The sequence below is a fragment of the Dendropsophus ebraccatus genome, chromosome 2, assembly GCF_027789765.1.
Source record: "Dendropsophus ebraccatus isolate aDenEbr1 chromosome 2, aDenEbr1.pat, whole genome shotgun sequence".
NCBI classification, from domain to species: domain Eukaryota; kingdom Metazoa; phylum Chordata; class Amphibia; order Anura; family Hylidae; genus Dendropsophus; species Dendropsophus ebraccatus.
In genome coordinates this window covers 149,299,358-149,322,077 of record NC_091455.1, presented here as the reverse complement: position 1 = coordinate 149,322,077, position 22,720 = coordinate 149,299,358, and the positions used below count along the sequence as shown (strand labels likewise).

The window sequence follows — 22,720 nt, the reverse complement described above, 5'->3', positions numbered from 1 at the left end:
ATACCAAAGGAAGTATAAATATTTAGAAAAAGAATTCCCAACTTAGAGAACAGACACACACCCACACACATATACATTCATACTGGGCGCTCCCTCCCTCACCCGGTAGGACCACAGTGGTTAAACTCGATACGGGTACACGGACTTAGCTAGACCTCACATTAGTTGCTTCCAAAGATATCCAATGGATCCATATCTTTTTGAATTTTCGTGGGCATTTTCTGCTCTCGTACAGAGCCTGGTATAGTGGGACATATGAGTTGACTAGTCGTATCCATCTAGTTAGTGATGGAACGTCAGGGCTTTTCCATTCCACTATGATGACTTTACGGGCACAAAACAAAAGTAAACGAATGAACAACCGATAATATTTGCGGTGTCACCTCGTTGATGAGACCCAGCAAACAGATTTCAGGAGAGCAGATATGAGGAAATTCAAAGTATTCGGCCATAAAGCTCATAACTTCCATCCAGAAGGGCATAACTCTTGGGCAGTCCCAGACCGCATGCAAAAATGACCCCATTGCCCCTTGACATCTAAAGCAGACAGCTGATGAGACAACACCCATCCTATATAGACGCTCCAGGGTATAGTATAACCTGAGTAGGAAACGAAACTGTATGAGCACATCTCTAGAACTCACAACTGTGGGATAGAAGTGGCTTCAACTTCCTTCCAGCGATTCGCTGTCAGGGTCGGAATGTCGTGCGCCCACGCCTTAAGGGCCGCGGCTCCCAGGAGAAGCTCCGGTTCAGAGAATGCCAAGGGGAGCGTGGGAGTGTTAAATTGAGACCTCACCGCATGCGGAATTGAAGATAGTGGAAAAAGGCTGTCTGCGGTATACCGTAGGCAGATTTAATTTGGTCAAAGGATAAAAATTCATGTGACTCAGAGAACAGGTGAGAGAGGAATTTCATGTTTGCCCCACAGAACAGAGCCTGGGAGCGATAGCAAATGCAGTAGATGAGGATTAAGCCACAAGGGCATTCTAGGGGAGAGTTTATCATTAGGCCTCATCCTGTGAGCCACGGACCATACCCTTGCCACCATCAGAATTGGGGCCATGTACGAGGAGGAAGGGGTATAGCGAGATAGGGCGTTCGAGAGCCCTTTGTAGGAGCCCATTAGTGCACCTGCCAGATTCACCTCAGGGTTCCTCACATCTAGGTCCACCAATGAGCATATACAAGCTGGGAGGCAAGAAAATAGTTATGGACATTAGGAGCAGCCAACCCGCCCCCGACGCTTGGGCGTCTGCAGTGAAGCTAGCTTGATTCGCAGGGGTTTTCCCTGCCAATAAAATGATCTCAGCATTGTCTCAATGCGCTTAAAGAAGGCCCGGCTCGGGAAAGAGGGAGACGCATGAAATAAGTAATTAAATTTAGGTAAATAAATCATTTTGAAGATGTTAATTCTCCCCATCAGGAATAAGGGCAGAGAAGACCATGCTCGAAGACGAGCCTCGGTAGTGGTCACCAAGGGCTCCAGTTTTAGGGGAATGTAGCTCTTAAGGGATGCAGTAACCTCCACCCCCAGATACCTAAATCGCTGAACCACTTGTAGAGGGACAGGGAGTGGGGACACGCTGGTGTAGGCAGCCGAGAGAGGGAGGATTTAGACCAATTGACCTTCAGGCCAGACACTGCACCAAAGGAATCAAGAACGGCAAGTAAATTCCTTAAGGAGTAGTCTATATTAGCCAGATAGACCAGCGTGTCGTCCGTGTACATGGATACCTTCTCCACCAAGGTGCCCCTTGTGATGCCACAGATTGAGGGAGAGACACGGATGGCCGCTGCCAACGGCTCCATAGCTAACGCAAATAGGAAAGGGGAGAGCGGGCATCCCTGTCTTGTCCCCCGTTCCAGAGGAAAGGGGGCAGAAATATCTGTTAGTTCGGATTCGGGCCAGTGAAGCGGTATACAGCAACCGAACCCAGGCAATGAATTCAGGACCAAAACGAAGCCTCGCCCGGAGTGCCCACAGGTATGGCCATTCCACCGAGTCAAATGCTTTATATATGTCAAGGCTGAGGATAAAGCCTGGAGAGACATCTGCACAGGCAGCAGCTATGTTCAGGTGGAGGCGCTGTATATTAATGTCTGTGGCCCGCCCCGGCATGAACCCGGTCTGGTCCGGATGTACTATAGAGTCGATGACAGTAAACAGGCGGGTGGCAAGAATTTTCGCTAGAACCTTCGCGTCAAAATTTAATAGGGAAATGGGACGATAGGAGTCAGGTAACCTGGCGTCCTTACCCGGTTTTAGTAATAAAATAATTAGAGCCTTCTGAGGGAGTCCGAGAGTCTACCAGAGTCCAGGGCACCCTGAAAGAAGGAGAGCAGCCGAGGGGCCAAAAGCTCACCATTGAGCTGGTACCACTCCCCTACAAGCCCGTCCAACCCAGGGGTTTTTCCCGGTGGCATTGCCTTGATGGCTTCCACTATTTCCTCCACAGTAATGGGGGAATCTAGGAGCCCTGCTTGGGATTCCGTGAGGGGTGTTGAAGGGTGGTCTGCGAGAAACCCTTCGATGTCCGGAGGTGCTAGTGGGTACTTAGAGGAGTATAGGTCTTCATAGAAGTTATGAAAAACCCTATTTACGTCTACATGGTTAGTAACCTCTTCGCCATTGGAGTCTAGCACTAAGGGAATAGATGTGAGAGGCCGTTCATTCCTGGCCAGGTAGGCCAATAGTCTGCCATTTTTATCCCCGAATTCAAATATAGAGGCTTCTCTGGCCAGCAATATACATCTAATTCTTGACTCTTTTGGCTTTACTAATACATATAGGTTAAATAGACTCTGTCAGTAGGTTTATGCTGCCTTATCTAATGGTAGCATAAACTAGCAACAGAGAAGCTGAACAGAATGATGTATCACTTACATTGTTCTGTGTGACAGATTCAGAGGTAGCTTCCTGAATAAGAAGTAGGGCACACTCTTCCCACCTGCCGCGGATTGGCAGCTAGTGGTCTATCGGTGCTGTGTATAGGCAGACATCTGTCAGTCAGCAGCCAGAAGGTGGAGGGAGTGACACAGCATGTCCATTCTCCTACATATCAGGAGAACGGTTGAACAGAATGATGTAAGTAATACACTAGGTGGATCCCTATCTCTCAAGCAATATTCAGCAGTGTGTGGAGTGTGGCCTATACTACTGTGTTTCTGTTGTAACTCCTAGCACATCTGTGTGTATTTTGTACATATTTAATCATCCCCTAGGCAAGCCTTCCTTGCCATTACTTGTTCGTTTTTTTGTTTTTTTTTAACATCACCATCTATACCATTACCCATTACCTTAGTCAGTAGTTTCACTTTTAAATTTGCCACAACAAGCTAATTGTTCCATTTAACTTCTGATTATATGTATCTCATAGACTATAAAGACAATTGGCCTGTTCCTAACAACTCACAAATGCATGTCAGTATCTTGAGAGGTTCTATAAAATGTGTGTGCTGTGATTTAGTGTATTTTTACAAATAATCATGTTTTACAGTGACTGTGGCTAAAGTGCATGACAGATCTGCAAGTCTTATGGAAGTGTCTTTACAGTTTTGATGGTTAGACCTTACAGAAATAATATTTATTTGTAAGGCTACTGTTCAGGAAAAGCACCAGGCTATGGAGAACCTGTATATTTCGTCAGCACCTCTCATGAGTTTTTTCCAGGATTATAGGAAATGTTGTTCTGATTAATCTTTTGTTACAAATAATGGTTCTGATCGTGATTTTAAAGAATTTTTACTTGTAGCTTTCGTTTGTAATGCGTTCCATAGCTTAGATGCAAATTTTTACTGTTGCATTAGAATACAAATCCAAAAATTTATGGTTGGCAAAACCAACTTACATTGTGCATCAGTAGATAAAATGGTTACGAGAGAGATGCCACTGGAATTGTCTGGAAATGACTTATTTTCTTTTCCTTATTGAGCATGTATGCATGCTTAGCCAAATCGAGCAAGCATGTAAATGGGTGAGTGCGTAGTAAACACATTGCTATGCATCTATATAGCCTGTTTAGACTGAGAAGCCTTAAAGACGTCTGTGAGCATGCCTTGATGGACCTGTTAAAATGCCTATCTATAAAGTGCCCCTAAATCTCAGCTCAGGAACTACATTTCAGTGATACACATTTTATAGAGTGTTGGCTTTTTAAATACTAACTTATGTTTGGATCGTTCCTATGTTCTGATCTGTACAGGGGTAGACCCGTGATGATGTCCATGCTGTATGTCTGTGTGTGAGCATGTCCCGATTCTCTCCACGTGTATTTCACTCTTTCTCTTTTCTTTCTCCTGCTCTCCCTGCCTTTCCTGTCTTGCTGGTTATCTGCCTTTACACAGGCACTAGAGAGACAGAAAGAGTACTTTGACTGCATTAGAAATGAGCGGGATGAGCTCAGAGATGAGCTGGCTGATGTGAGAGGCAAAAAGAAGATAGAGGTACAGTATGTCAGCCATTACATGTCTCTGATTGACAAGAGAAGCACAGTGACGTTGCTGACATGTTTTACTTACCTGTTTTAATGTTGTTTTTTATTTGCTCAGGAGAAAATAATTTTTTTACGTCACGTTTGTTGTGCGTGTTTTAGTCTCCACTCTTTTTGATGCTTATTATATTAAAAAGTGTGTACTTTTTAATAAATTTGGTGCAAATCAAACCTACTGTCACTTTTAAAGGGGTTACACAGTGTTAGAAAAACATGGCCACTACTCTTGTCTCCAGTTCAGGTGTGGTTTGCCATTAAGCACCATTGACTTCATTGGAACTAAGTTGCAAAACCCCACTGAAACTGGAGACAAGAGTGGTGCTGTCGCTGGAAGAAAGTGGCCATGATTTCTAACACTAGATAACCCCTTTAAGTAATCAGGGTGTCTCCCTATTCACAAATATCCAGTGTGTTTAATATGCAGTTTCTTATACATAAGTCAGTTAAAAGTTCTGGGGAGCAGAAAAGATATTGCCTTCTCTCATTTCCCTGTGCCACACTGTCACCTTATGGAGGAAGTGCAGCCATGTTGAAGAGGATACCAGATGCCGAATATTCTAGACATTTTCACTTAAAGCAGTCATGATAACTGGTTACTATTCCACTATGTGTTTGGTGCATGTGCTGGTACCTCTATATTAGATATTTTATGCCAATATCTGTACCCAATTTATGTGTTGGTATTTCCAGTTGTATGGCTGGTGCAGTCTTGTTGATTCGTTTAATTTTCTTTTCAGAAACACGGTTTAGTAATTATTCCAGATGGAACTCCAAATGGTGATATCCATCACGAGCCAGTGGTTGGGCAAATAACTGTTGTATCCCAAGAAGCTGCACAAGTTTTGGAATCGGCTGGAGAAGGCCCACTTGGTAAATAGGAACAATGTTTGTTGTACATTTAATACATATTGAAGGTAGTACATTTAAAGGGAAACTGAGGATGAAGGTAATTTTCTTACCCTGTATCTTTAGAGCCTTTTTTTTTTTTTTTTTTTAAACTAATTTTTATTGAAAATTTTTATAATAACAATAAGTGACATAGGCATTAGCATTCGGAAGTAAGCAGTGTCAAATTGTAACGAGGTCACAAACACATAACAAAACCGAAAAGCGGCCAATTTAAGCCTCATGAAACAAGGCAACAGGGACATCTAAAACAAGAACGAACACAAAGGACGGAACACCAAAAACATGGGTGGGGGACAAGACAGAGACAAAAGAGGGGTGTGTGTGGGGGGGGGGGGGGAGAGCGGGGCTCGAGAGAGGGAGCAAGAGAGAGAGCTAGTCCTGGAGGAGATCAGTCATAGCCCTGTCCTGTACAGTGAGCGTCTTACGGGGCCCAGATAGACTCAAACGCGGCCATTCTATTATTCAGCATCGCCATCAGTGATTCCATCGTCCTTATCTCCTTAACTTTAGAGCCATTTTTATGTATAATCTGATTTTATTGACAGCCAAGCGCATAACAGTAAATGCATCATCAGTAAGGCAATAGTAAATAGCGACCTGCAAGTCGCAAGGCGTCACTTTTTTACATAAAGTATGAAGAACAGAAAACAAGGACAGTGTAATATCAGCAGTTCTAAACTTCCACACCACCAATGCGGCAGTGACATACAAGGCAAAACAGAAGGCATAATAAATGCCACACAGGTTATAAAAGAGAAAATAGAAAGAGAAGGGAAGGAAAGACTGGAGTAAAGAGCAGGAGAATAGGGGAAGCGGAGAGGAGGCAGGCAGGGGGCAGACCATGAAATCGAACACTGCAGTAGTTACAGTGTCTTAAAAGTATAAAGGGTCCCATACCTAACGGAGAAGAGAAAAGGCCAAACAAATGCCATGGAAACCACACTTTTTCATATTTAGTAGACTGATCATGAGCCTCTGCAACCAGTTCCTCCATTCTACCCAGGTCCCTGAGTTCACTAAGCCACTCTGTCACTGTAGGCACAACAGGTGTTTTCCAGTGTCGGGGGATAACCATACGTGCCGCAGTCAGAAAATGTCTCAACATCCCCTTCCTGATGGTGGCAAGGAAACCTGGAATCTGCGATAACAGGGTCAGTTGTGGGGAGTTGACAACGGTCCTTCCAGAATACGCGGTATAAATGGCTAGAATCTTGTCCCAAAACTCTCGTATGCCCGGACATGCCCACCAAATATGTAACATGTCTCCAGCCTCTGAGAGGCAACGCCAGCAGCGGTCAGAGACCTCAGGAAACATTTTATGCAAGGAGACTAGGCAGTAGTACCATCGTGAAAGAATCTCTTGTAATTTTTCTCCTTTGCAGGAGTTCGCAGATCTTCTGGAAGGACTGACCGTCAAAAGACATATCCAGGTCGAATTCCCACCAAAATCTGGTACAATACAGATATACAGTGTGGGATAGGAGAGGCGGAGACAACCAGATTGTCAAAGTCTGTGAGTGCAGAGGCATACGTACCCCTAGGGAAGAGGGCCCGCAAGAACAAGGTTAGCTGTTCGTACTCCAGCCAGGACAACCGACGGTCCGGGGACTGGGCCTGGAGTGACAACAGAGTAGAGACAGCGTCACCAGTCATGCAGTCCCTGACTCTAGGGCAAGCACACCTTTCCCACAGGAGGAATCTGTGTGTCTGCCATCCAGGCTGGAATGATGGAGTCTGGAGTATCAGAGAAAGCGGTCCCGGTACCACAGACAGACCGTGTTTAGCAACCCACTTATCCCAGACACATAACACATGTGGGATAAAGAAGGGGAGACCAGGCAGCGATTGGCGAACCCCGGGGGAAATCCAGGACAAGAGGGAGGGTGCAGTCGGACAGAGCGAGAATTCCAAATCTACCCACCGCTTAGAGCCCCGGCTATGCACCCAATCCAGAACCCCACGCAGGACAGCCGCCTCATGATAAAGAGGCAAGTCAGGTAAACCCATACCTCCCATAGATTTAAATTGGGTCAGAGTAGAGTACGCAATCCTGGGATTGCTGTTTCCCCCAAATGAATTTTGAGATAGCCCTGCGCAGGGTCCTGAAGAAGGCGACGGGGACTACTATAGGAATAATTTGAAAAATGTACAATAGCTTAGGGAGGATGTCCATCTTTATAATGGCCATCCTGCCAAACCATGAGGTCAGTTTCAGAAAGTAAGAGGTCATGTCCATAAGGACCCTGTTCAACATAGGGGTATAGTTCAGATCAAAAAGAGAGCTAGGAGCAGGCGGGAGTTTTATTCCCAGGTAAACAATGAAATCTGCGTGCCACTGGAAAGGGAAGGAAGCTCTGACCGGATCAAACACAGCCTGCAGGACTGAGATGTTAAGCCCCTCGGTCTTTGTCAAGTTGACCTTAAAATTACTAAGGTCGCTGTTGAAACTCCTGCAAAATAGAAGGAAGTGACATGGTGGGGGATGAGAGATAGAGCAGGAGATCATCTGCGTATAATGCAAGCTTGTGGTGGTCCCGCCCAATCACGACGCCCTGGATTGCAGTATTTCGTCTAAGGGCGACCGCCATGTGTTCCATTGTTAATATGTAGAGCATGGGGGACAAGGGACAACCTTGGCGTGTACCATTGTGAATTTAGAAGGAGCTGGACAACAGGCCATTAGCTCGTACACGCGCCGAGGGACAAGAATACAATGCCATTATTCTGTCCACCATAAGCGGACCAAGTCCCACTCCTCGCAAGACCAGCCGCAGGAATCCCCAATGCACTCGATGAAAAGCCTTCTCTGCATCGATGGAAAGCAGGCACAAAGGGGATTCCGAACGGCCAGCCCACAAAATCAGTGTGAGGGTCCGCAACGTGTTGTCCCTTGCCTCCCTGCCAGGAACAAATCCCACCTGGTTGGTATGAATGAGTTGAGATATATAGCCATTCAAACGAGTGGCCAACATTTTGTAATAGAGTTTGAGATCACAGTTAATGAGCGAGATGATAATTCTTGCAGTATTTAGGGTCACGCCCCGGTTTGGGCAGGACCACCACATGTGCTTCCAGCGACTGACGAGGAAAGGGGGACGTCACAGAGATGCTATTAAAGCCCTTAGTCATAACCGGCACCAAGAGGTCCTTGAAAGTTTTGAAAAAGCATGCAGTGAAACCATCCGGCCCCGGGCTCCCCGCCCCCCCCCCCCCTTAGTATCAGCAATAGCACTCTGGAGTTCATGATCAGTAAAGGGAGACTCCAGATCCTCAACAGAGTCCTCAGGCACCTTAGGTAGTTCTGTTTCTGACAAGTACGCAGATATCCTAGACTCCAAGGCCGACTCCCTTGATATAACATCAAGGGAGTCGGCCTTGGAGTCTAGGATATCTGAGACGAGAAGTAAGATCGAAACATATCAGAGATCTCCCTAGGATTGTGTATAGCTTTTCCAGATCGGTCAAGGAGGCTAGGAATGTGCGTAATCTGTGTCCTCGGGTGAATCAGTCTAGCTAGCGTTCTGCCACACTTGTTGGCATGCTCGTAAAGATAGCCGCGGTACCGCTCCTGTTGGGAAGATGATGACTTAGTAAGGAGGTCTTTTAGCTGTTCACTAGCTAGCGTCAATGCGGCCAGAGCTTCGTCAGTGGCATTCTGCTTATGCGCTTTGGAAAGGGTATCAAGTTTACCTGCTAGTTGGACAATTTTGGCACTCCTGTCCTTCTTGATCCTAGCCCCCTGCTGAATCAGGGTCCCCCTAACAACAGACTTCAATGCCTCCCACTGCAAAGGCAGGGCAGTAATATCATTAGAGTGGTCACTGATGAAGTTAGTGATTGTCTGAGCAACAGCCACCTTACATACTGTGTCTTTACGGAGCGACTCGTTCAGCCTCCACGTCCATTCCCTGGGCACCACCCCCGGCAAAAGCAATGAAAAGAAGACAGAAGAATGATCAGACCACAAAGCATTACCTATTGTGGCCGTGGGAGTAAACATAAGAGCATACTGAGCAATAAAAAACATGTCCAGCCTGCCATAGGTGCGATGTGCATCTGAGTAGTGGGTAAAGTCCTTGTCCCTGGGATGAAGGATGCGCCAGACATCCACCAGACCATGGAGATCAAGGACTGACCGCGCCATAGCATATTCGGAGCGTGGCACAGCAGTTTTGCCGGAGGAGGTATCTGAAGGGTCCAGGGTCCTGAATGTCAATCTTAATGAAGGCGTACCTCCCTTTAGGGCAGGTTAGTGTATCGAGCAGTGTGTGTGGCAGCGACTTGTGCAGTGCTATGGAGACCCCCTTGGATTTGGCATCAGGGTTAGTGCTTTGTGTCCATACATTATAGTAATTAGTCCGCATACGAGGGGCATGAGCAGTCTGAAAGTGTGTTTCCTGTAAGAGTAAGATATGCACTCTCTGTCTATGCATGGAGTATAGGATCTGAGACCGTTTTTGTGGGACATTCAGTCCCCTAACATTAATAGAGGCAAACTTGACAGCTGCCCCTGCCATTTCTCCCCTCCCACCCGCCACGTAGGACAAAGAAAGAAAAGGAGGGTAGGAAAGAAAGAAAGAAAGGGGTAAATAAAGAAAAAGGAAGATAAAGAAGAGGGAGAGAAAAAAGAGGAAAAGAGACTGAACCTGCAGTCAGAAAAAGAGGATTACCAAGAAAGATAACCCCCGTATCCGGGCAGTTATATACTACCAGGAGTAACCCAAAAGGGTACAGCAACGCTCTAGGCGTCTATTCTAGAGAGGGAAGGACTAACAGATGAAGGTCTGTAAATCCGTGACAGAACACCAGAAATGAAAACTAAATATGTAACATAAGCACACTCTATACGCACAGGTAACATTCTAAATCAGAAAGCACCCCATAAGAAACTAGCTAATTAGGCACACAGAAGATCCCAACTCCCCCCTCCCCCTCATCCTAAAACACAGAAACTAATATAATGTATTCACAATACCGTAGCCCTGTGGCCCCGGACATATGTCCAACAAGCAGCAAAAGGCATAAAAAGACAATCAAAAAACAAAAAAGATACAGCCTATTAGATTAAGGCGCTTCAAGGCAGCATGAAACCCGCCCCCCGGAATGCCCTCAGTCACCCGACGTTGCCAAGCCAGTAAGGCGAGAAGATCTGCCCATGGTCGTCGGCGGAACTGGATCCCAATCCTGTAGAGTCATCTGAGGCAAATCCAAAGCGGATAGAAATTCAGGCAAATCCTGTCGTGTATGCAGCTCCAATCGTTTGCCGCCCCTACGGACCACCAGCTGAAACGGGAAGCCCCAGGAGTACTGGATTTCACACTCTTAGCAGTTCCAGCAGGGGAAGAGCCCGTCGTTGAGATAGGGTAGCTCTGGAAAGTTCCTGGAGGAAAATCAGCTGAGCTCCATAAAAATTGACAAACTCCATGCCGCGCACTGCCTTCATAATTTAGTCTTTTATTCGGTAGTGGTGAAGCCTGCAGATGACATCACAAGGCCGGTTCACATCATTAGAGACTGGTCCTAGAGACAAATCCTGAAGTGACGGGATGAGATCAGCAGCTCTGGTCGCCCCAGGAAGCCCTCTAATACGGATGTTGTTCCGTCTGCTGCGATTCTCTGCGTCATCATGAAGCCTGTAAAGATGACGGATTTGCCTCTCTTGATTAGCAAGTGTAGCCTGGACATCATCCACCGTGGTTACCAGGGAATCATGTTCAGTAGCAATATCAGTAACTTTCGTCTCCAGAGTGTGCACATCAGATTTGAGGGAATTTAGTTCCTGTTCGTATGAGGTTTCCAAGCGCTCCACAAACTTTTCCATATCTGAGTGCGTAGGTAGCAGTTTCATGTATTCTTTCCAGTCCCACTCTGTACCATCCTGCATAGGGTTAACAGATGCAGCAGAGCTGGTGGGGTGCAGATCACTGCACCTAGTGGTGGAGAAGGGAAGTGCAGCAGGGGACAAGGAGGACATGGTGCCTGCCAATACTGAGCCTGTAGCTGGGGAACAGGCCGTGTCTCTGCAGGGAGCAGGATTTGGTGATCCCTCAGCTAGCCTCTGACTGAGGCTGGGGGGGTGATTCTGCGTTGGGACTGAGGCCGGAGAACACTGCCACCCCAGGATGAGGGCCAGGGGACACCGCTCCCCAGAGGTGAGGACCGAAGGAGACTGCTTCCCCAAGGTGGGGGTTGGGAGATACCGCTGCTCCGAGGTGAAGGCCGGGGGACACCGCTGCCCTGGGAGGGGGGCCAGGAGATGCCGTATCACTGAGGCTGGAACCGGGAGGCTCCGGTCCCTTATCAGCAGCCGGAGGACTATTCAAGCGCTGGTGGGAGGGCTGTGCTGCGCCCGTGTCAGTGCGGCCGCCGGAGCCCGGCAGGGTAGATGTGGACAGGACCGGGGCCGGAGCTCTTACCGCGGTGTCCAGGAGGCAAAACAGGCTGGTGGAGGCTATCTGCGGCGGCGCCGCTACAGGCGTGTATGTGGACTCTGCTGCTGTGGCGGCCCCTCTGGTCACGCGGGAGCCGGAAGTCATGGAGGCTGCAGGATGGGCAGGTAGGCCGCGGCTCGCGATGGTGAGAAAGCGGTCCAGGCTACCCCGGGCGGGCTGGGGGTCAGATGGTTTTGTGCCTGCCTTGGTCCTCCTTCTGCCCCAAACCATTTGGGGTACAATCTGGCGAAATTAGGGTGCTTATGTAGGCTGTCTGGTGCCCTGTCTCCGGAGCTCACAGAGGGTGCGTGCTCACTCCTCCATAGCCAGGCCACGCCCCCCTTTAGAGCCATTTTTATACATTTTAATATGTAATTTAGGTGATTTGGTGCATATTTACTTGTCATCCTGCAGTGCTATGCACTGGAGTGATGGCAAGGCAGAGAACTGACTCAATATTCATAAGGATGTAGCATGTGGGGTGGGCATATTGGTGCACTAAGGACGGTTTTCCCGTCCCCATAAATGTTCCAGCACTGCTGCCACTCTGGTCTTGAGACATTATTCACATGATGTTGCAGCCAGTTACTAGCCTCAGTGGTATTGCACTGTACATGCTTGCATCGCCAATAGGGCCAGTGATTGGCCACAGCATCATGTGCAGATAGAGCATCTAATGCCAAGCAGATTCTTTCTGCAGTTTTTGGCTTTTTGACCACCTTCAGCACACTTAACCAGGCCATGATAACTGAGGCTGTAAGGGAACAAGGAAGGTGAGCATAAGAAAACTTATTTAAAAAAACTTCTGCCCAGAAATACCTTTTGGGAAGGGTTGTATATAGAGCAATTGAATTTATTTACTTTATAGTATATAACTTTCATATTATGTTTTAATTTCAGATGTAAGGCTACGAAAACTTGCTGAAGAGAAGGATGAGCTTGTATCACAGGTAAAAATAACTCTACTTCCCTTTTGTAGGAAGGGGTCATTTGGCTAATGAAAGTGTTCATTTGACCTCATTGTCTTACAGATAAGGAAGTTAAAGCTGCAGCTTGATGAAGAGCGCCATAAGAATGTTAGAAATGACACCTTGACGGACTCCGTAGGAATGGAAAATGGTTCAGATCTGCAATTGATTGAAATGCAGAGTAAGAGTTTGTTGAAATAAAATATATTTGAGACAGATATTGCTTGCAAATAAACATATTCACCGGTTACCAGAACGTTAGTGCTGATGCTATACGATGAATGTTGCATGGGTTTCTTTATAACATGTTACCCTTATCCTGGATTAGAAAAACATGGCTACTTTCTTCCAGCACCTCTCTTGTCCTCACTTTGGGTGCAGCTTTACAGTTCAATTCTATTGCAGTAAATGGAGCTGGATTGTAATACCACATACACCCTGAGAACAGGGGTGGTGCTGTTTCTGCAAGAAAGTAGGTGTGTATTTTTCTAATGCTGGTGACTCCTTTAAGGCCTAAATACAAAGTACATTTGTTCCTGAGAAAAAAAAGCTTTTTTCATGGCCCTGTAGATAGAAATCTGAAAGTGCTATAGCTCTTAGAAAAAATGAAAATGCAAAAATGAAAATTTGCCTAGTCATTTATGCCATTTTGGGCTGGGTCATGAAGGGGTCAAGGGGGTTAGTGGTGGGTGGCAGCACGATCACTTCTGTCCATCATTTACCGAGTACTCAGCTGCTGATAGCGTAAATGTTGAGAAGGGGTTAAAGGGATATTCCACTCAAACATAACTTTTGATGTGTCGCTGCCCATGGTGAGACTAACAATTCATCCTATACTTATGAATTCAGTCTTCTTCCCCCAGTTCGCAGTTCTCTCCAAATAAGGGACTCTCCAAATAGTCTACAATGTTGCAGATAAAGTTTTCAGCAGAAAGCAATTTAACACCAAAATTCTGTGTGACAGACACACCACAATGTATCTAACGCATGTGAGCTGCGCATGATATTGTTCCATCGCAATTTACCACTTAATAGGAAACCCACTACAACAAATTATACAACCACAACACATGGGCATACATTTCCATATTAAAAATAAATTTATTTATCACTTTAATATACATTTAAAAAAGTGTAACAATATAAAGATGCTAAACCTGTGCTCACAAAAGATGACTCTATATACAGATCACCACCAAAACCAGATGCATGGGAATGGGAATAGTAAACAAGTAATAATTGCACAATACCCTTTGATTATGTAACCTCAACCAAAGTCTCAAAACGGTATATTCGAATGCAGACATTGGCCCCTATATATTCTTGCCCCACTTTATTAAATAACCACGCGTATCCAATCTTATAGGTGTCAGTGTAATAGTATATGAATACAGAGCTCACCCATGCTGTACGGTGGCATGGCGTGTACCCCGACGTGCGTTTCACAATAGGTGCTTCCTTCAAGGGGCCTGTCACTCCCAGGACAGTGGGGTGCAGTGGTGGTCTGTATATAGAGTCATCTTTTGTGATCACAGGTTTAACATCTTTATATTATGTGTTTTTATTAATTGTATATTAATAAAGTGATCAATAATTTATTTTAATTATGGAAATGTATGGCCATGTGTTTTGGTTACATAACTTCAGCAGAAAGCAGCAGTTGAGAACTGGGAGAAGGAGACTAATAAGATAATAACAAGTATGAAATGGATTGTTAGTCTCACCATGGGCAGCAACATATCAAAAGTTATGTTTGAGTGGAATATCCCTTAAAGCCTACTAATGTTTTTGGTACTGATAAGGTTTCTCCTTTTTAATTGAAGATGTGTGAAGAAAAGCTTATGAAGAGTAGGATCCATGCTTCGTAACAGTTTATTTACTTTTCCTAATTAAATTATTTTGTATCTAGGAGATGCGAATAGACAAATTAGTGAATACAAGTTTAAACTTTCAAAAGCAGAGCAGGATATAACCACACTGGAGCAGAACGTAAGTACATTTTACATACTCTCACCCTGGTCTTTAGAGCATTTTACATTCTGCATTAAATGGAATCTTTCACTCCTGTTTTTGCTTATAAATTATTCCTAGATATGGATACTGCTGACTGTATGCACTGCAATGGTGACTGTATGCTTTGCAGGGGTGATTGAGAGGAAAAGAGGCTCCTAACAGGCCTTTTTTCCTGTCACTCACCCCCACAGAGGACCCGAACAGGCAGAGAGCCATGACATGTTACGGCCTGGCCTCCATCCCGATGACTATTTCCTTGCTCTCTTCCTGCCCCATGTGCCAGATTAAAAGACTAAGAGTCCCATTACACTGACCCACTACGGCCCAAGCATTTGTCATCGGCTGATCATTGTCTCTCTATTACACCAAGCGATAGTCTTCTTAATTGGCCCGATTCGGCCAATTATCGTTCCGTGTTATAGGTCCCTAAGTTTCAGCAGATAACATTGCAACAGAAGACATGGTAAAAAAGAGTGTTTTAGCACATTTACTGGGCTCTGCTAATAGCTTTAGTAGCAAAATCGAATTGATTGGCTTCCTTTAAGCTATAAAATCACATTTCTCCCTGGGCTCAATTGTGCGAGGAGCCGGGGCCAAGCTGGTAAAATTCTGTAGCTTCTCTGGCCTTATCACCAGGGCTGTGGAGTCGGTAAGCCGCAGCTCCAACTCCGATTCCGACTCTTCAGTTTTATCAGGACCGACTCCCGACTGCGACTCCGACTCCTGCTCCTTCATAAATGGCCAGTCATATACCAGGGGAGTTATTTATCACACTGGCTGAGCAGCTTCTCCCAAATGTCCTATATGATCCTGGAGCGACTTCTGAGGGAATAAGGAAACATATAAAGCAGCTTCTCCTGTGTGTGCAGTGGATGCAGCCAGTCTCCAGCCTCCATGTCCTGAACAACTCAGAACTAGACTAAATGGAGCAGGTGATCTTTTCCTGCTGACAATCTTCTATGTTTCTAATTAAATATTCACCATATATTCACCAAAGAAACACTGCTAACAATGCCAGATCCCTGTGATATAGAGGTCAGCCATGGTGATATACAGGGGTTCACACTTAGTGATATAGAGAGGGGTCACACATAGTGATATAGAGGTCACACAGTGATATAGAAGGTCACTGTGTGTAGCACACGCGCACACACACACACAGCCTGCTGCAGCCATAGCATACAGACACACTCACACAGCTTGCTGCAGCCATAGCACACACACACAGCCTGCGGCTGCCATAGCGCGCGCACACACAGCCTGCTGCAGCCATAGCGCGCGCACACACAGCCTGCTGCAGCCATAGCGCGCGCACACACAGCCTGCTGCAGCCATAGCGCGCACACACACAGCTTGCTGCAGCCATAGTGCACACCACACACAGCCTGCTTCAGCCACAGCACACATATGCACAGCCTGCTGCAGCCATAGTGTGCACACACACAGCTTGCTGCAGCCATAGCACACACACAGCCTGCTGCAGCCATAGCACACACACACAGCCTGCTGTAGTCATAGCACACACACACAGCCTACTGCAGCCATAGCATACACACACACACACAGCTGCAGCCATTGAACACTGAAGAAAAACACACAATCTTCTCCCAGAGAGAAAACACCACACTGAGGACAGAGGTTACAGCTACACTACTTATGTCTTCTCCTCCTCTATATTACACAGGATATCTTCATATTACACTGCTGCTCATATACAGTCATCCAGCATCCAGGAAGAGAAAAGCACAGATCTCCCCCCCACACAATGGACTCTTCCAGCTCAGAAAAAAACTGCCAAATAGTGACCGACATCTTTTCCATGACCACCCTTATGTAATAGGGCCAGTGTCTTATTAGAATGTTGCTCAATGAGCAAAACTTCATATCAAGATTCAGTTCTACATTTTTTAAAGATTTTTTTAAAGCTGGAGTCGGTAAATTTTTTTCCAACTCCAGCCAAAGCTAGCTCCGACTCCGACTGCAGCCAAAACTAGGTCCGACTCTACAGCCCTGCTTATCACTCTCCTATTCCTTGCTCATCTGCATGATTGACATTCAGGGCTCCTCTTTTAAACAGTGTTTTGTCGTTTGTACCATATATTCTAGGTTCTTAGACTTGAAGGACAAGTGGTAAGATATAAATCGGCAGCAGAAAATGCAGAGAAGGTAGAAGATGAACTCAAAGCTGAGAAGAGAAGACTTCAGAGAGAGGTATGGGAATGACTATGAAGATAGATTTTCTCTGGGTACCTCCCATCTGACTCTTATGTGATTGGAATTGATAACAGAGCCAGTTTGACATGTTCTCTTCCAAGAGGTGTCAGCTGTGCAGGTCAATAGTCCATGAAAACTGATGTTTAATTTATATCAAAGAATAGTTAATGATATTTCAATAGCAATAGCTGCTGGCTAAAGCTTGGCTACATAAAACACTAGAATAACTTGTGTGGTTAATAAATAGACAATTTAAATGTGATCAATGTACACTTGAGGTTAAATAAAAATTGTAATACATGTTTGATTTATTCAACAGCTTAGAACCACTCTGGACAAGATGGAAGAGATGGAGATGACAAATAGCCATTTAGTAAAAAGGTTAGAGAAGATGAAGGCCAACCGGAATGCACTTCTGTCTCAGCAGTAAAGAGGATACCACAAAACAACATAATGCACTGCTCCACAAAACATTGCGCCTTTACTTGGTCCTACTATAGACATTCTTCTTAGCACCCTTGGTGCACATTCTGGCTGAACCTGCTGGGTTCTTGACAGCAGGGTGACTTTGTCAATCTTTATTTATGAGAGGAGTGAAAAACTAGTATTATTACGCCTTGACCATCTCTCCTTTTCAGCGCACTGATTTGGGAAGATTTCTGAGCTGAGGCGGAACACGCTGGATTCCTGGTTTTTCATAGGATATTATATTTCTTCACATTGTTATAATCAACTTTACTCACACTCATTTCTTTTTGTGGTTTGCTGCTTACCTATGCTGGTGAACTGAAACTACTGCATGAAGAAGAATTTCTGCTATGAATAATGCCTTTCCAATACTGTACTGATGCTGAACAGACCAGATTCCACGGAACCCCTTCCCTGCATAAACCAGTCATGGATACAAGGAGATGTATTACTCGCCAAGCGTGTATATTAGAGGTGCTATCACACGGCACACCTTCTCCAGACCAATTTTCAAGTGTCTTACATTCACAGAACTCCAGAGCAGCGGGGAAGGGGTTAGAAACGCCAAGTGCCTTCCTAACTAATTCATTTTCAAAGCTATACAATGGAATTATGCTAACATTCGTTCTTAGGAACCTTTCCGTTTGGGGGGAATGTGCATTCATTAAACTTTATACATTTTGAACAAAAAAATACTTTTTGTAAAAATATTTTAATTTGTATACAAATTGTATAACACCAGACAGGGACTGTATATTCTTTTATTGCATGGGTGATGGCATAACTGGTAATAGTATTTTAATGAGATTAATTGGCTAATATTAAGAATCAGCCCCATACAGTAAGTCAGATGTATTTTTTTTGTACATTGTAACAATGATAATCTGTTTCTCTAGTATAAGTGAAGTTAATAGAGTAAACAATTGCCGGGGACCTATTAAATAGAGACTTTAATGGTGGTGTTCTTGTAAAAGTTTCTAATTTCATATTTATTTAGAATTATAATACCAACAAATTCTTTGCAGACCAGAACAATGTTCAACCATGAGAAAAGGGCTAATTTATACCTGCAATTTTATTTTCAAAGCAAGATTATCACAAAAAATGTACCCAATTAAAATGTTCACTTCAAAGAGGCAACTTTACAGTGATCTCATGTTTTGTTCTACCGTCAGTCTATGTACATTGTTTCTGGGGCTAGCTGATCTGGTGCATTAGGATTATTGGTAACATCGCATGGCTATTAGTAAAAGTATGGTTTATGGGGTATGGTTTTGGCCACAGGCATTCCCTCTGCATGTGGGAACATAGCCTTAAGACCCTTTCACATTTGAGCAATTAGTGTGCGTACACCTTATGGTAATGTGCTGTATAGGCAAAACCATATGTGGTTTTATTGCAAAATGCAGAGGGTTTTTTTGAATAACTTTTTTTTAATTATTTTATTTATTTAAATATGTGACATGATTTTACTGAATTTAATTTGTACAAACCAAAAAACTTATGTAGCTCATGGTAAAAATGTGTTTTGAACCATGTGGTCCTCTGCAAAGTTTAAAGCTCACCTTAAAGTGTCACTGTCGTTATAACTTTCAAAATCTAAATTAAGAGTGTATGTGATATAAAGCAAGTTTGCAATTTACATTCATTATTATTTTTTTTGTTATCATGCCTTAAATCAAAGCTGAACTTACCAGATATCCAGGTCCAGTCTCCTGAAGGCAGATTTTTAGTCTTCTGCTGGTTGAAACAAAGAGACTAAACACATGAAGTCCCACCCAGTACAATCTGTCACGGCTCAATACGTCCATCAATCACATGACTGCCCTCTCTGTGAGCATGCAGATGACCTGGAAAACACAGGACCTTCGGTGTCTAAAAACTAGAAGTGCCGTGTTTTCCATGACAACTAATAATTAAAATAATGATTGTAAATTGCAAACTTGCTTTATATCACATCGTGGGGCGCGGGATAGCTGGTGCCGCAGCCTTTTTTTTTTTTTACACCGCAGCCTGGTTTCCATGCACAGCGTTGGTTTATTACCAAGCACCAGCTTGGGCTAAAGCACTGGAGGTGAGCCGTCCCGCTCCCAGTGGGAGGAAACCCCCTCTCCTTTCACTCTGCTCCATTAGAATCAATAGACCCGCATCATAGATGGGTAAGAGTTCTCTCCCACTGGGGGCGGGCTGGCCCAGCTCCAGTGCTTTGGCCCGGGTCGGTGCTTGGTAATAGACCGGCGCCATGCTGAGAAACCAGGCCATGGTTCAATAAAATCCTGTTTGTCTTTTCTTCCTGCTACCTCATTCCCCTTAGCCCACTCCCTCCAAAGGCTATAATAGGCAGTGCAGATGTCTTTACTTGGCTTTTCTCTGATGTAGACTGCTTTCGCTTGATAATGAACAGACAATAAGTGAGGGGGACAGGTGGAAAAGCAGTCTTGTGAGTACAGAGAGAAGCCCTTTTTGCCTAATAAAACCTATTAGAGACTTTATGTTGTGCACTGATGATTTCTGCAAAGTTGTTTAAAATGACAGCTACACTTTAAGTAAGTAAGCTAAGTAAAGTATTATCATACATTTCTTATTTGATTAAGTTATGTATGATTTATCCTTTTCTCCTAGAGATTATTAATAAATCTCCTGGGTGAGCTCCCAGGATGCCCTCTCTCCTACATAGCCATCATATACTTTCAGCCCAGTCTTTATTAGGCAGGGGTAAGTTTTCATCAGAGGCTCACTAAAATGCCTGGTGACGTGTCATGGAGACTTCAGCTGTAGTACAGGTGGCATTTTCAAAGCTTTAGTCTACTTTTGTGTAAGTAAGGGGATACAGCCCAGTATATACTGGGCACAAAGTAATTAAATAACTTCTCTGTTTCCAAACTCTACATAGTCAAAAAGTGTGTCTTGCAAGGGATTGTGGGAGTGGATTATTCAGCATTGATGATTATTGGGGAAAACAAAAAATATTTTTATTTTATTACATTCTGCTCAATGGCACTTGTCTGCCCTGTCAGCTGGCCAGAACCCACCCTACCCTGGGATACGACGTGGAATAGTTACCCTCTTCTGGCAGTCCCATTTGGGATACTGGTCCCGTTACGTGGAAATCAGTGCCGCGCTCATTGTTCAATTGAGCAGTGTATGCTACAGAAGGGTGCTTGGGACCCATAGAGCGAACACAGCGATCAAGGTGGTCTCACAGATGCTCATTTGTGTTCAAGTCTGGAGAATTGGGGGTCAGGGTAGTGCTTGGAAGTCATGATCATGTTTTACCAACCAGTGTTGGACATTTCTAGCCACATGACGTCTCATTGTCTTGCTGGAAGATCTGTCCCAGAGCTAACACTCAACACGATAGGCTGTATGTGATCTGCAAGAAAGTATTCATATGTAAATCAGTGAGCATGCCTTTCACGTGGATAAATGGGGCCCAGAGAAGGCCACAAAAAACAATGCTCAGACCATAAGGTTGCCACCCCCAGGTTGTGTTCCCCAATCAATGGTTGTGGGGTGTTTGTATTTGCCTGACCCCAACATTCATATGTTCGGTGAGGCAGAAAATGTGACAATTTGTCAAGCAGTGGAGGTCAAATTTTGCTGAACCATTGTTCTTACATGTCTGGTAGCCCTATTTTGGTTATGAGCTGCTTCACTGTAGCAGCTTATTCGCTGTATTCTGCTTGAAAAGGTGCCATTTGTCCACCTATGATACATTTTCACCAGTTCGTCACCCACACAGTTTGCAAACCGCACAGTTTAATAAGACATATGTGTGCAGAAAGCCTATTGCACACCCATTATGCCAGCTCACAATACGTGACTTTCTCAAGGTGCTTTTCACTGTCAATGTCGAAAGCGCAAAGTGATCATAATAATGTGACTCTTAATCTAATAAACAAAATATTAATAGAGTTAAAGCGGCACTATCAGCAGGTTCTCTGGGATGAACCTGCTGATAGTGCCGCTTTAAATCCATTAATATGCCGTAGAAGCTGAATATGTCATCAGTAGATCAGTTACTTTCGTTTTTCTGGTCCCCGCATTCTTTAGTAATTTCCTAATTGCCCCTATGCAAATCTGGGGCTTAAGAGCATTTGGGGCGTTACCCGCAGGCCCCGAGCACCACCATGCCCCGCCACCTCCCGTCCCGCCCACTATGCACATTAATATATAAGCTTAGTGGGCTCTATGTACGGCGGCTGCACAGAGATGATGTCCCATCAGAGACGGGCTGCTTACTGCGAATGCGCAATTCCTCCGGGCCGCCTGACAGAAGAATCATCCCAGAGGTCACTGAAGATGTAGGTAAAAGTGTATGTTTGTCTGTGCATGTGTCTGAATTGAAGTGATTTGTTCTTTTGCAAATTATATGAATGAGAGCAAGTTGAATAATACGTGGAATGGTGTGGATGATGGGAGTGAGCATTGTGTGGACCCATCGTGCACACAATGCTCACTCCCATCATCCACACAATGCACCACACTCTCAACAGTCACACATTATGCAACTCGCTCTCATTCATACAATTTGCAAAAGAACAATCACTTCAATTAAAACACATGCACAGACGAACATAGATTTATACTTACATCTTCAATGACCCAGGGATGATTCTGTCAGGCGGCCCAGAAGAATCACGCAGGCGTGGGAAGCAGCCTGTCCCTGACGGAACATCTTTCCTAAGCAGCTGCCATAAATAGAGCCTACTATACATATTTGAATATGGGGAGGGGGCGGGCTGGACGGGGCAGGTGGTGCTCGGGCCTGCGGGTAACGCCCCAAATGCTCTTCAGCACCAGATTTGCATAGGGGCAATTAGGAAATTACTAAAGAATGTGGGAGAGTAGAAAAACGATAGTAACAGTGATCTACTGGTGAGGTACTCTTCTACAGCATATCAGCAGGTTCTCTGGGCAGAACCTGCTGATAGTGCCGCTTTAACATATCCTACCGTGTAAAAAGTGCTTACATTTATTGTACATTTGCTTTAACCCCTAAATAACCCTTGCCATAAGAGTACAGCATGAGTGCCTGTGACCAGACGACCCATATTGTACCCAATATGCTAGTATTTACTACAACGTTATGAAGTAAGCTCAGGAGCTGAGCTCGCTTCATAACGGGTGAGGATCAGCTGCTATTAGCAGCCAGGCAGCAGCGGTCCTGCTGCTGCCTGTCATTAACACCTTAAACGCAACAGTGTTTAAGTGTGACAGGAGC

The 22,720-nt window shown here is 44.8% G+C and overlaps 1 protein-coding gene across 27 annotated transcripts in view; it reads left to right on the top strand.

Annotated features, from left to right (window-relative positions):
* Positions 1-18,636, top strand: part of LRRFIP2 (LRR binding FLII interacting protein 2) — a 104,854-nt gene extending 86,218 nt beyond the window's left edge. For 21 of the 27 annotated variants that reach the window (XM_069958499.1, XM_069958497.1, XM_069958498.1 and 18 more), the window contains 7 exons: positions 4,348-4,446; positions 5,231-5,363; positions 12,734-12,783; positions 12,865-12,982; positions 14,711-14,790; positions 16,921-17,025; positions 17,348-18,636. In XM_069958499.1, the coding sequence (XP_069814600.1) occupies positions 4,348-4,446; positions 5,231-5,363; positions 12,734-12,783; positions 12,865-12,982; positions 14,711-14,790; positions 16,921-17,025; positions 17,348-17,458 (696 nt within the window). In that variant the 3' untranslated portion in view covers positions 17,459-18,636. The remainder of the gene's footprint in view (positions 1-4,347; positions 4,447-5,230; positions 5,364-12,733; positions 12,784-12,864; positions 12,983-14,710; positions 14,791-16,920; positions 17,026-17,347) is intronic. The other 6 variants (XM_069958501.1, XM_069958500.1, XM_069958506.1 and 3 more) reach the window with 1 other exon arrangement.
* The last annotated feature ends 4,084 nt before the right edge of the window (positions 18,637-22,720 follow it).